The sequence below is a fragment of the Lottia gigantea genome, assembly GCF_000327385.1.
Source record: "Lottia gigantea unplaced genomic scaffold LOTGIsca_59, whole genome shotgun sequence".
Lineage (NCBI taxonomy): Eukaryota > Metazoa > Mollusca > Gastropoda > Lottiidae > Lottia > Lottia gigantea.
The window spans coordinates 824,685-838,823 of record NW_008710013.1 but is presented as its reverse complement, the minus strand read 5'-3'; the positions used below and the strand labels follow the sequence as shown (position 1 = coordinate 838,823).

General features: G+C 36.1%; 2 protein-coding genes across 2 annotated transcripts; one reads left to right on the top strand and one right to left on the bottom strand.

Moving 5' to 3' along the window:
* Positions 1-4,194: 4,194 nt before the first annotated feature.
* LOTGIDRAFT_166572 (hypothetical protein) lies at positions 4,195-6,366 on the bottom strand (the record flags this gene model as incomplete). Its single annotated transcript, XM_009063642.1, has 1 exon — positions 4,195-6,366. One exon carries the CDS (start codon positions 6,364-6,366, stop codon positions 4,195-4,197), a length of 2,172 nt encoding a protein of 723 aa, XP_009061890.1.
* Positions 6,367-7,768: 1,402 nt separating this feature from the next.
* LOTGIDRAFT_194410 (hypothetical protein) lies at positions 7,769-12,981 on the top strand. The gene is made up of 11 exons (XM_009063641.1): positions 7,769-7,806; positions 7,960-8,011; positions 8,256-8,302; positions 8,624-8,699; positions 8,805-8,940; positions 9,190-9,365; positions 10,277-10,519; positions 10,897-10,920; positions 12,024-12,173; positions 12,426-12,676; positions 12,880-12,981. The coding sequence occupies exons 4-11, from the start codon at positions 8,669-8,671 to the stop codon at positions 12,961-12,963; spliced, it is 1,095 nt and encodes a 364-aa protein (XP_009061889.1). The 5' UTR covers positions 7,769-7,806; positions 7,960-8,011; positions 8,256-8,302; positions 8,624-8,668; the 3' UTR covers positions 12,964-12,981.
* The last annotated feature ends 1,158 nt before the right edge of the window (positions 12,982-14,139 follow it).

Here is a 14,139-nt window from a genome sequence, read left to right as displayed (position 1 = left end):
ATCACACTACTGTAAGTGTTGAGTTACCAATTACCATCATACAAATCGAAACCTGTCCAAACCTGACAGATAGTTCATTTGGATACGAAGGAAACATCACTTTGCTGCGTGTTTCTGCGTGGACGAATTTTGACCCAGTCGATTTTGTATTGCAGCTTCAAGTGATCAGAGCTCAATTAGAAATGCCATGAGAACCATTGAAGAGAAAACCAAAGTAAATGGTAAAACATGTATCCATTTTACACCTCATACAAATCAGAAACAGTATATAAGATTTGCCGATGGTTCAGGGTAAGTTCCAACAATCTCACGTCGTCTTGACAGTTTTCCACTAGTTTATTTACTTGACCTGATAACTAATTTTTATCATAAAAGTAAAGATTCATATAATTGGATTTCAATAATGAAAAATATTCACTCATTTTAGTTACCTTTCTTTGAATGATAGAATGACCCCTTATCATTGACATTATTCTGTTCTAAAATAAAAACCAATATCAAAGAGATTCAAATCGTATATGGTTGCATCCCAAGACCCCGCGGAAAATAGATTGACATTAGCTGTTTAATAAACTGATGCGCTCATATATTTTTTCATACAAGTCCTGTTCCAAAACTGATAAATGATAAATAATGTGGGTTTACTTGCAGGGCGGGAACATAATTTTGTCAAATACACAAACATCGACGAGCTGGGTGAACCATACGACTATGAATCTGTTATGCACTACAATTGAACTAATATTTTGCAAAAGATCGAAGAAAGCCAACTATCATCCCACCTGTTTTTAGTCTCTCTTTGATAGTATACTCGACGCTCTCTATGATAGTATATGAAAGAGTCATAGAGAGCGTCGACTACTGATAGAAACAGGTCCCCGTGCATCATCCCAAAAAGCGTGGAGTCAGCATTTGACAAAAAACTCATCTCAGTCCCATTGACATTAAGGAGATTCAAATATTATAAAGTTGCATTCCAAGACATGTCATATGGTAATGGAAATAAGTAATATCACTAATATGAGTAAAAAAATAGTTCACTCTTATGCGGCACGTCGTTAGTTTTTCCTCTATACAATTCAGTCTGTTTTTGCCAGATATATCTTGAAAACTCTAATCTCTGATTATTGGGATGAAAATACAATGCTATGAAGTTCAACCTTTAACTGACGAAGTAAAATGTGTCTCAACGTCTGCGCCCATGGTATCGGGACATTTGAAAATCGTATGGGCGTTCAGATGGACCATTAAACGGAGACCCCGCATGATACAAGCTTGTAGTTATAGATCTATGAAGGTTGGGCTATTGTCGCTGTCATACCTAATGTCCCTCATTGCATAATGCATGGCGTTCATTCATTTCATGTCATTTGTAAGGCACATGGGAAAGGGTCATTGAAGTTCTTGTGAGATCAATGTTTTCCAACGACCTCGCATCGAATAGAACATCCGTAGCTAATCACTCCTGTGGAATGTCCATAGCACGGTGTTTAAGCTTGCTTAATGGCATACCCGAAAGATAGCCAGGAAAGGTAATAAACGCCCAATGGCAGCTTTGATTTAAAATAAATATATTTAGCAGTACAGTAACAATCACCAGTATGAAATATTCAACCTTCAGTCATACACTTCTTTTGATAAACACTCATGCCAAGTTTCTTCAAAATCTGTCAAGAATTGAACCTTCTAGAATGTTTACAAGCCATAAATTGAACGAGTTTTCAAAAACAAGAGCAATAACTCATACTAAATATTTTTAGATTCTTCTGATTTTCAATAGGGTTCATCCTTGGGTGATTACGAACACACATACCAAGTTTTGTCAAAATCCGTCTTGTGTCTTGTAGAGTGTTTACGAGCAATTGTGGACGGACGGCCGGACGGATATGGGTGACGGAAATATACGCCATTTCACGTGGGCGTATAAAAATGACTGTCCTTCAAAACTCTATATGTTTGTGTATATGAAAGATGCTGGGCTTCTTTGTACTTTTGCCAAACAGAAGCTATCATTACCGGAAGTAGGTTTTCTGTATATGAGAAATAACAATATGTTGAGTGATATGGCCACTCCCCAACGAGACGCGTTATTGAAGTCATACATAAAATGAAACAAACATGATACCGGGTCAACATAATGACATATTTTATGTATATGTTAATTGACGAAAGCTTGTCAATATGTCTAATAATGATCGTCATCATTAGACGTATTGCCAAGCTTTCGACCATTAACCAACTTAAAATACAGTTCACAAACAATTACATCTACTCAGGCACGTGCTATAATATATAGTCGAGTAACCTAATTTCGTGGAAACCTATTATTCGTGGATTTCCGGAAAGGATTAATAATTTACATGAGCGACCTTGCGCGTCCTCCGCATTAGTTTGTTTTGATAAACATGGGTTTTCTCTATAATATCAGCTAGTAGAGTGAATCCAGTAGTTTCAAGCAAGGTAAAATGTATTAATATATACTTTGACAAATACAAAATGGCGGATTTCACTTATTACCAAACGTCACCATTTTTTATCGGCCGAATTTCATTATAATCCCGAGCGTTAATCGGAATTCCAAGTGTCGTCTGCTAGAATATAATCCAACGAATGAAGTCACGTGATCAATTAGCGGATTCGGTGTCAGCAGAAAATTTCTATGGAACACAAAGTGGACCATATTCTATTGTTGTTTCAGTGACTTTTAGCAATAAATCACGCTACGTATCTTATTTTGTCAGTCACTATTTTTTTTTTAATCGTGCTTCTTTGAAGGAATTGTCACTAGTTATAATGAATTGATATTAAAGATAAATACTAAGAGAAGTTAATTATATCACCCGGTATCCATACAACGTGTTTTTCTAGACTTATTTATAGATAAAACATTGTACACGAAAATAGGTGACGCATTCTGCCGCCGTTGCCGAGTTGGTTGCTCATGAAATATGGGTCAAAGTGAAGGATTCATTAAGAAAATCGAAATAAACCAATTTCTATTATTTTGTAGAATATATGAGGAAACATCTAAGACATAAATTTTTTTTTTCGTTTTTTTAACTTTGACGAAATTCGGTGTTGAATCCTTATATCCACGAAAATAGGTTACACCACTGTAGGTCACATGAGATCCAATCATATGCCTAACAACACAGGCAATCTTTCAAAATGTCCCTTCAGGAAAATAAAAAAAATATACGTGTTCGAGTTACATACTATTATTTCCTTATTGCATTGTCGTTCATTTCATTATAAATTATATTGATATAGATTAAAATGGATATTTTAGTTATTTAATTTCGTATATCTGGACTGTGACTCATGGACTACAATTTGAATATGTATGTCTACAGGTCAGTTTTTTTTCTCTATGATTCATTCAAGTATTTCAGAATCGAAATACAAGATTCATGTCCAGTGGCATTGCGAGGATTTAATTGACCTCGGCTCCCATTTCTGGATTTAATAGGGCACTTAATATGTTGGGGATCCTTGTAAAATTTATATAATCTAGGAAGGCGGAGAATTTGTTATGGCCCCTAAATACACCACTGTCATGGCATTTACGGCATCTTTTCGTGATTTACATTTTGCAGTGTTAAATTTTATAAGCAATTAGTGACAAGGATGACCAAGCTATTAGAATTATTATTGACTTGGTTGTATCTAATTTGAAACATTAGTGTCTTTTATGAAGAGATTTTAGTGCTTTATTTCTGACAATTATTATGACTAGTGTTCTCTTAATATTGGAATCCAAGTCAATCGTGTACACAATTATAAAACAGGTCACATTTACGGGTGCGTCTTTTCACAGCCGAAGACTACCGAAGACCACCGACGACCACCGAACACCTCAATTTAATATAAATCATTTTTATCAGCTCTTATGAGCAATTGTTTTATCTAGTGAAGTCACTTTATGCCACCTAACAGGCTGTGGCAAGTAGAAAACTATGTTCAACAACAACAATCAAAGACATTTTGATATCCGTCCGCATTATAAGAGCTGACTGACGTTTCATGCCGTCTTGCATTTATCGAGGACAGGTACAAGCCTATTGTAGGCAAGATAAATAGATACATCAAAGCCAGTACCACCACACCATTTATTCACAAAAAAAATAAGAATAACGAAACAAATAATACATCAAAATAAATACACAATACATTAACGAGAACAGGTTCTCATGTTCACAGGGCGTTTTTCTGGCAAGGTTTCTTGGCTACATCCCGAGCTTTAGTTGATACCTGGTACTTTTCATCTGACGAAATGATATTTTCAGGGGGATTTTTTCTTTTCTTATTATTTAAAAACGTTAAAAATATCGACCTTTTTTGTTCTGTTGTTTGTACCCTCCAATAATTTTCAGACACTAAGTATCTTTTCTCAATTGTCGTAAGCATATAATCCCCTGTATTATGAAGAGCGGCTCTTAAGTTCATAAACTGGTAATCAACACAATCAAACAGTTTCTTTATAAGTTCAGGTGTCGATTTAGGTTTCCAATTAATTGCAAATTTAAAAACTCTATTTATAGACTCAGCATTGTTGTTTGTCCACAACTTTGGAGACTTTATATTGCTAGCCCTTTGTGGTTGGAACACGTACGTGTCTAGCCTTTCTTTGAGAACTTTCTCAAAGTAATGAACGAATTGTTCAAAATTGCCACATAAAGACTTGACTTCAATCGACAGTCGCTCAAACGTTATTGAATCGTCAGCATTGACCAATCCTGAATCACCGAAAATATGCTCCATTATTTGTTTCCGAAGTTTTGAATTCACACCTTTATTTTGGAGATAAAACTTAATATTATCTTTAAGGTGTTTTGTACATAGTCGTCGCGTGGCATTTGGGAATGAATGTTCAATAGCTTTTGTCATCGCTCTCTCGTTGTCAGTTCCAAACTCGATACTTTGGTCGAATCGGATCTCGAAGTCCTCAATTGAAACTTCGGTAGCATCCTTGTGTAAAAGCATAGGTCCAATAAATATGGGATGGTCATTCGTTTCTCTTCTCAACACTCTGTTGTTTTTGTACACAAGACAAGTAACAAAGAAAGGTCCCAAATTAAACGTCCTATCTACACCAATGATAGAGGAATCACTGTTCTTCAGGAAAAATTTTAAATCCGCGAGCTGTTCTTCAATGTAGCATATTTGTAGCACTTTGTTCTTATGATGAGATACATGTTGCACAAATGGATGTTCGTTTAACATTTTCAGCACACACAGAATTTCATCTGCAACATTAGCACTTGGTGCTTCTGTTTTTTTAGCTTTTCGATATTTCAAATTTCGAATTTGTTTAGTGTCTTTTGGACCCAAGAGAGAATCTTCCCTATTTAGATCAACATATATATTTTTCGGTGGTTTTACTTTTATCTCGTCTTCGATGTTTTGGAATGTTTTCGGGTTTGTTCTCAGCTTTTCTGATTCGTTAACTCTATATATTCCCTCATATTCAAAAAGAGCAATGTCACTTAAATAGGTGTCATCGGTCGATGTAAAGTACGTGACGTGTTTCTTGAAAGAAGCGTCAGACTTCAAAACTGTCTGGTATCGATGCATTGTAATGACGCCTGGCTGCGGTTGAACCGGCAAATAAACAGTTTTTCCGGACTTCACATGTCGTGTACAGTAGCTGTCACCTCTTTTGAAAATACACTTGATGCTTGAATAATCCTGAATGTGGGTACGACTGTTCTTACTGTTCCAGATGCCACAATCATCATAGTACTCGCGTTTCAAATCTTTTGAATAGCGGACCACATTAAGTTTATTGTTCACTAAGAGCCATTCATGTGATTTATTCCCAGCCGGACACTCCTCGAATATACGCCTGCATTCCTTTATACGCAGAAAAACCTCCTTGGCCGACATAAATTTTCCATTCGGCAAAGATTCGAAATCGGGGACGACATCGAGTTTCATAATAGGCTGTGTGTGGATGTTATCCTGGTCAAATAAATCATTTCGTCTTCTATCGTCAACTGGGGAGTCTGGAACGGACAAGTGGAGTTCCAATGATGATGCATGAGAAGAAGACATTGGTGAATGTGTAGAACAACTGGGGAAAGGTGATGGCAGGGGGCTGTCTTGGCAATTTTCAAACGTGCTGTGGAACTGAGGATTGAAATCATCACAGACGGAATAGATGTTGGGTATGAGGCTCACAGGTTTCCAGTAACCCTTGTCGTTGATAGCTGTGTTGGTCCACATGATGAGTATCTCTCCAGTGCCATGTATTGGTTGACTCGGTTTGAAGGAGGTGTTCAGATGAAGGAAAGCATGATCCTGTAGCCCATTTACTGGCGGATAGATAGAAGTGATTGTTGTCTTCAGTACATCAGCCAAAGCCATGATTGTCCATGCCGACGAATATGAACCATCAGTTGAAGAGGCAATGCAATCCGGAGATATGACATGACAGCAGCATCTGACCTTCTTAGGTACGTTTCTTCGTTGAGGCACATCTGGATACAGGTCCGTACTCGAAGCAACGATGAAAAGTTCTCGTGGCCGTAAGTTGCAATACTAGCAACATTGAAGAGGTAATTTCCATCACCCGTGGCTACCATCGGTGACCCAGTGTGGCCCATATCATGCTGTTCAAGTAAGTATTGGCTGTGTTGATCGATAGCTAATGGCTTGGAGGGTGTGAGTTCTGGTAATGGCACGGTCGGGCATTCGTTAGGCATAGCACGAGTTTCAAGACGAGAAGCGTATAATAGGGCCTGGAAACCAACCCATTGAGGCCTGGAATTATACAAAAGAAAAAACTGTTTTGAGTCTAGCAAGGTGAATCTGAATAGAGCTGCTGAATATGAGTAATGATCCCTAATTCAAAGGCTTATGGCTGAGTTATGTGATGTTTCTAACGGAGTAGAACATTAAATTACTTACTTGACATAATCTGAACACTTAATTTAACATTGGATTATAATCAGAGCTTGACTGGCATTGAAACATAACCTACACCCTTGATGAACACCGTGCAAATTGCAAAATTTGTCAGGACAGTGGTACAACTATTTTTTCAATTTTTAATTGTCTCATCTGACCGACTGGATCCTACATGCAATTTATTCCGATGATTTGATCACCTTCCACAGTAAGCAACAGGCTAAGATCATACCATCAAAGTATCATCAACTCCCAATACGTTCTATATCAAATCATTCTGGAATAAAACTACAGTCTCAATCTCGCTGATTTTGAGGCCTCTTGATTGGATGAAATACAATAAGTAATCAAACAAGCTTGCTAATCTAGAAATGTTCATAATGTTCTCTAATTAGCGTATTTTGAACATAAAACTAGGTATGTATCTCCTCAAGTGATGATTAGTTAGCCGACCAAGTACAGGAATAATTTCTTTCTTTCCCCCTGTATGAATTTGAAACAAAATATTTATCTTAATTTCATACCCGAGAAAACTTTATGACATCAAAGAAAGGAGGATGGAGGTCTCCATGGGCATCGGAATAGGCTACATATTGAATTATATCAGACATCTCGTTCAGATTAACGATGTGTCACCGAGTAAACCATCTGGTTTTGAGGATCGATACCAAGATTCATCTTCGTCTGAAATTTACATTCCGAAGATTCTTTAGAAATAAAGAGGTCAGAATTGCTAATGAAAGGAGTGTTTTTAATCTGAACGACTATAAAGATAAGTCAAAACCTTATCTTCAATAGTTTATTTCTCATCTAAACACTGTCGAGATGAGGTCGCTCTTGGTTTTTCTCTCTCTTCTAAGCACTGTACTGTGTATTCCAGTTGACGAAAAGTCGCAAGTAAGTCATTGGTTTTGTTATTGATGCTAATAAACGTACCTTCAATCTTCAGCATATTAGCAACAGTTTTGAATTTCACATCCATTCATATTGTGAGACCAAATATCAACAGGCCAATTAATGCCTTTGAAACATAATGTATCAATATTTCAGCAATTTTTCGGACCGGATGTTTTTAATGAAGACTTTCCAGAAGAAAATCCCGGTAAGTACTGTATCTAAGAAATGAGAATGCAAGGATTAGATGGTGATGTCAGTAAATGCAGTTGGAGTTGTGTTCCAACATTCAAATAGATTGGTTAATTAAATATCTGTTAAAAAGTTCCTGTGTTCCAGACCAGTTCTACAAAAAAGCACATTTAACTGTAGTTTTTTCTCTTTTTCTCCCAGATTGCGAGGTTGAAATGATGGTCAATAAACAAACTACATAAAATAATTGTATGTTTCAGGATTATTTGAAGGTGATATTGAATTGAGAGAGGGTGAAGATCCGAATGTAAGTTTTCACGACATTACACACAACCATAAGATAAGATATAGACACATGAAAACTTAACCACGCAGATGGATGCACATAGATACGGAGCATTTAAGAAATTATTTAGCATCGTAGAAAAGTTTACGCTAAAAATAATGCTGTTATGAAAAGTTTTGGTAAATAAAACAGCATTAACTAAAATTTTGAATAAAGATCGTGATTTTTGGCTCAGATATACGAAGGTATTCTGAATAACAATATTGATATTTTTCCAAAAAAGGACACCAATTTCGTGAGTGAGAATTAAGATGATAAATTGTTACTATTTGTATTAAATAGGATAGGAATTCTATAGTAGATAAAAGAAAGATTTGGCCAAATGGTATGTTGCCATACGAAATCTCTTCGGCTTATTGTAAGTATAAAGTTTATTTCTTAACGAGATACAATTTCGTGGTCTAGACACCTACCATCTTCTATGTTATTAACAATCTCAATAATCAATTTCAATCCATTTCAGCTTCATTCGATCAGACGTCGATTAGAAATGCAATGAAAACTATAGAAGATAAAACTAGAGTTAATGGTCAAAATTGTATCACCTTTACTCCCCATAATGGTGAACAGCGGTACATTAGATTCGTTTCTGGATCTGGGTAAGTCGATATGTAGACTTCGGTCATATAAGGCTATCTAAACCCGATGCATTAATCAATAATAAAAGCTAAACATTTGATAAGCTTTCCAAATCAATCATGTCAAATAATCTTCAAAAATGATCATTTTTTCAAATACTACATGTATCATCTTGGCACCAACCAATATTTGGCCATCAGATGTTTGCTGTATTATATGTTTAAGTCTTACTCACAATACTTTCATTATCCTTTTCTTTTACTTTGCAGTTGTCATACTCCGGTTGGTATGGGATTCTCATCTTCAGCTGTAACGTTAGGAAGAGGCTGTCTAAGAATTGGTACCATTATGCATGAAATTAGCCATGCTTTAGGAATGTGGCATGAACAAAGTCGACACGACAGAGATAATTACGTCACTATCGACTTCAGCAATATTCAATCAGGTAAGTATTGAAAAGGTGGGGTAGAAATACATCAATTTAATCTGCTGTCGATAGTTGATTAAATACCGGCGTTCAATACCAATGATCATTGTAGGTATACCTTTTTCGTATCTATCTAGAACTTGGTTCGCACATGACTGCATTCACAGACAAACAAACCAAATAATCAATATTAGCTACTCTTTCGTCTGGGTTTGACAACACTGCATAACTTTCTGCATGCCTGAAGTCAATAGGTTGAAGAATGATCTCGGTAACACTCTTGTCCGCCAGCAGTCGTCGACCTATCAGACTAACAAGTAAACACAAATAGCTTTGACAAACCTTGTCGCAAACAGGAAGGATAAGCATGCCCTGCCTCGCTGGTGACACCCGCGTCATTACCGCCAGTGATTCCGGTAGAAATAATTTCTAATGTATTTTTTTTAATATATCCAACAATTACGTGTTTGCCACATTGCGCACCAGTTAATGTATTGGTATGATATTGTAACGATTGATAATGGTAGCGCATGACGTTATAGCTCCATCAGTACTGAACAAAAGTGTCATCAACAGGGCAGAACCTTAAAGGATTAGAATGGGATACTCCTATTTAAAGCTTTTTGCATTATGAGACATGCACAATTCAATGTCGTTGTAGGTCGGGAACATAATTTCGACAAGTACCAATTAGGATACATTGACGAACTTGGAGAACCTTATGACTACGAGTCAGTTATGCATTATAGTGCATACGCCTTTTCTCAAGATCGAAGGAGGCCAACAATTATTCCTAAACAAAGAGGTGTTACCATTGGACAAAGAACCCATCTCAGTCCTATTGATATAAAGGAAATTCAGATTTTGTATGGTTGCATCCCACGCCCAACTGGTACAGGAAATAGTAAGTATTCACTTTCTATTCACAGGTCATGAACGAAATTTCGACAAGTATCAACTCGGCTTTATCGACGAACTTGGGCAACCATACGACTATGAATCCGTCATGCACTACAGTGCATACGCATTTTCTCAAGACCGAAGAAAGCCAACCATCATTCCTAAACAACGCGGAGTCAGCATTGGACAACGCACCCATTTAAGTCCCATTGATGTCAAAGAGATTCAAATCTTATATGGTTGTATTTCAAGACCAACATCCACGGGGAACAGTAAGTAAATGGTGCTAATATTTCTTCACCACAAACATCAAGGAGAAAGTTAAAATTTCAGGGAGTAGGCTATCAATAACTATTTCAGGGGTTTTCAACCTTTTTCGTTCTATTACCCCTTCAGGATCGTTGATCGATTGCATTACCCCTTCTTCCCTACTCCTTACTATTTCATAATTTTCTCTTAGGTTCTCTCTGCAAATTGTATGCTAGACTACAAAGCACTCGGTACCTCTAAATAATTTCAAAATTACCTCATTAGAGGTAATTAATTACCCTCAGGTTAAAAACCTCTGAACTAAGAAAATAATTTACCATCACAAAATTGTGATCACCACATTATGGGTCTTGAATATAAACTTTCATTTCTCTTTCAGCACCTACCCCAACTCAAGCACCAAGTAAGTTTATACAGTCGAGTAACCTTATTTCGTGCTAACCTATTTTTCGTATATTTCCGAAGATGTTTGATAATTTACATGTGCGACCTTGCGTGACCTCAGTTTTTGCTTGTTTTGATTAACATGGGTTATTTGTACAATGTCAGCTATTAGAATGAATCCAGTAGTTTCAAGCAAGGTAAAATGTATTAATGTATACTTTGACAAATACAAAATGGCGGATGTCACTTATTATCAAACGTCACAATTTTTTATCGGCCGAATTTCATTATAATCCCTAGCCGTAATCGGAATTCCATATTCTTATGTTGTTTCAATGACTTTTAGCAATCACGCTACGTATCTTATTTTGTCAATTACTATTTTCTTTATATATATCGTTGTTCTTTGAAGGAATTGTCACTAGTTATAATGAACTGATATTAAAGATAAATACTAAGGGAAGTTAATTATACCACCGGGTATCCATATAACGTGTTTTTCTCGACTTATTTATAGATCAAACATTGTATACGGAAATGGGTGACGCATTTTGTCGCCGTTGTCGAGTTGGTTACTCATGAAATATGGCTCAAAGTGAGGGATCCATAAAGAAAATCGAAACAAACCAATTTTACTTATTTTGTAGAATATCTGAGGAAAATTAAGACAGAAAAAAAAATTCAGTTTTTTTAACTTTGAATTTTGTGTTGAATCCTTATATGCACGAAAATAGGTTACACCACTGTATCATTCAAATGAAAAACATTTACTCTTTTTGGTGATGATGAAGATATTCATGTATTTTCTAAACGTACCCTGTTTCGAATGAAATAATGAAATGAGTTTTAGAATTGTCAATACCCGGTTTTATTGTCCAATCCAGTTAATACGTTGACGTGGTTGGTGCTATTATTTATCAATTATTGGTTGCGTGTGACAGAAAACACTGTCCATGGTAACTTTTATGAATTTCAATGGAGAGAACAATCTGCTTTGTGGACACATATAAATGGGGATGACCATGGACTAGTTGACATACTTTTATCAAAACTAATTTTTCACATCCTCTGGTACAACATTTGTCCTTAACGTAACGTAATATATTTTCCACGTGATTTTAGTCGTACACGGAACTCCGGGAACATGTACATTTGAGAATGGAGCTTGTGGTTGGTTGAACGAAGCTGGTTCAGTAGGATGGGCAATTAGAGAAGGCAAGACACCAAGCCAAGGAACTGGACCTTCTGGTGACCACTCAGGATCTCCCCTTGGTAATTTGCCATTTTCTTTATAAGGAAAGCTTTGTGTTTCAATAAAGATAAGCTACTCAAAATAAAGATAAGTGCACATGGCTGAGCTTGGAACCAGCGACAGATCATTTAAAACCATAAAAAATAACATTGGAAAAAGAATCCCAGACGATGTTTGACTATGTGAATTAACAACGACTTTCTAAATTGTAAACGCAATACGATATCACTTTACTTATGCATTTATTAATTTATTCCTTTATTTGATTACAGGACATTATCTGTATGTAGAAGCATCTGGACACTACAGTCAATCTGCTTTTCTGACATCACCAATGTACCCATCTGGAGAATACTGTTTAGATTTCTATTTTGATATGTATGGTCAGAGTATGGGATATTTTAGAGTATATGCAAGAATTGGTAATAATAGACAATTAATCCATCAAGTAACCGGTGATCAAGGTGATAGATGGCTCAGATATAGAGTTAATATCAATGTTCCCTCACCAGCTTCTTTTAAGGTATGTTACACCAAGTCATTATTGAAATTCAAATTTCGTAGTTATCATAGTTTACCATACTGATAAATTCATTCAAAATAATGCAACTGTGAAATTCTACATGCAGTCAGCATAACTGATACTGATTACTATTCAACTGTAATAAGTCCCATGTCAGAGTGCAGATTACTCATGAATTTATTTGAATTTATTGTGTATTACAGATTGAATTAGAGGGACATGTGGGAACATCTTATACCAGTGATATAGCTCTTGATGACTTAACATTACATCAAGGAAAATGTTAAATAAATAGTAGCCCTTTTAAGATTTTCGTTTGGTGATTAAGTAGCCAAAGGAAATGAGAAATCCTCACAAAAAATAGTGTGACCTACAATCTAGCAGATTGTGAAAAATTTCAATGAACAACAATTGATCTCAAGGAATATGACACTGTTCAATTTGACAATGAAATACGACTATGTCCAATTTTTGTAATAATGACATTCTTTTCACATACACAAAATAGACCCAATAAGGCTTGATTATGGAATTGAATTCAAATTGACATCAACTTAGATCTTGGGCTTTATCTTTTCATTATACGCCCACACCTAAGATGGGCGTTTATTGTAATCACCCTGTCCGTCCGTCCATCCGTTCACATATGGTTCGTGCTCACTCTACAGGCAATAATTCTTCACAGATTCTTTTGATTTTGTTTGTCAATGTCATTATGAAGATGATCCCTATCGATTTTCGTGAGGTTCGGATAATTTTTCACCGAAATATCGTGTCTGACTTGACGTTTCACTCTATTAGCTATATTGTGCAACTGTTCAATCCACAGGCGACAATTCCTTACAGGTTCTTTTGATTATCTGATCTTGTTGAAACTTATTCAAGATTATGGGGCAAGGGCAATAACTTTGCTCCTAACGGTCGAAAATAGCTCAAATTCGAACCTGATCTTCGTTTTATAATTTGTATACACATATCGAATTCCATTTGATTCCATCAAAAAGTCTAGTTTTTAGAGCGTTTACAAGCAAATGTTGACGGACAGGGGTGCCGACAACATACGTCCACATAGAGCGATGTGGGCGTATAAAAATGGTAATAATTGAATGAATAGTTTTGGAGTTATGACCCTCTAATTAATTCTGTGCGTCTAATTTGGCTTGTAGGCCTGATAGAGACTACATTTTTTTTTATTCTTTTTTTTATGAATATTGGTATGAGACCTGAGTAAAGCATGAAATTAGTAACAATCGGATGATTGGTTTCACATAATTAACCACTACAGACTCTTTTATCATTTCTGACATCTGGTAGTGGGCGTATGTTACCTTGCCTGGCAAGCTATCTTTTTTTTAATGTAATTACAGCCGAGGTCATCAATACTTTGTATTTGCTCCCTCAGACAACTATTAGCAGGACCTGAGCATTGCTTGAATACTTTCATTCACTCTTCTCATGTCAAA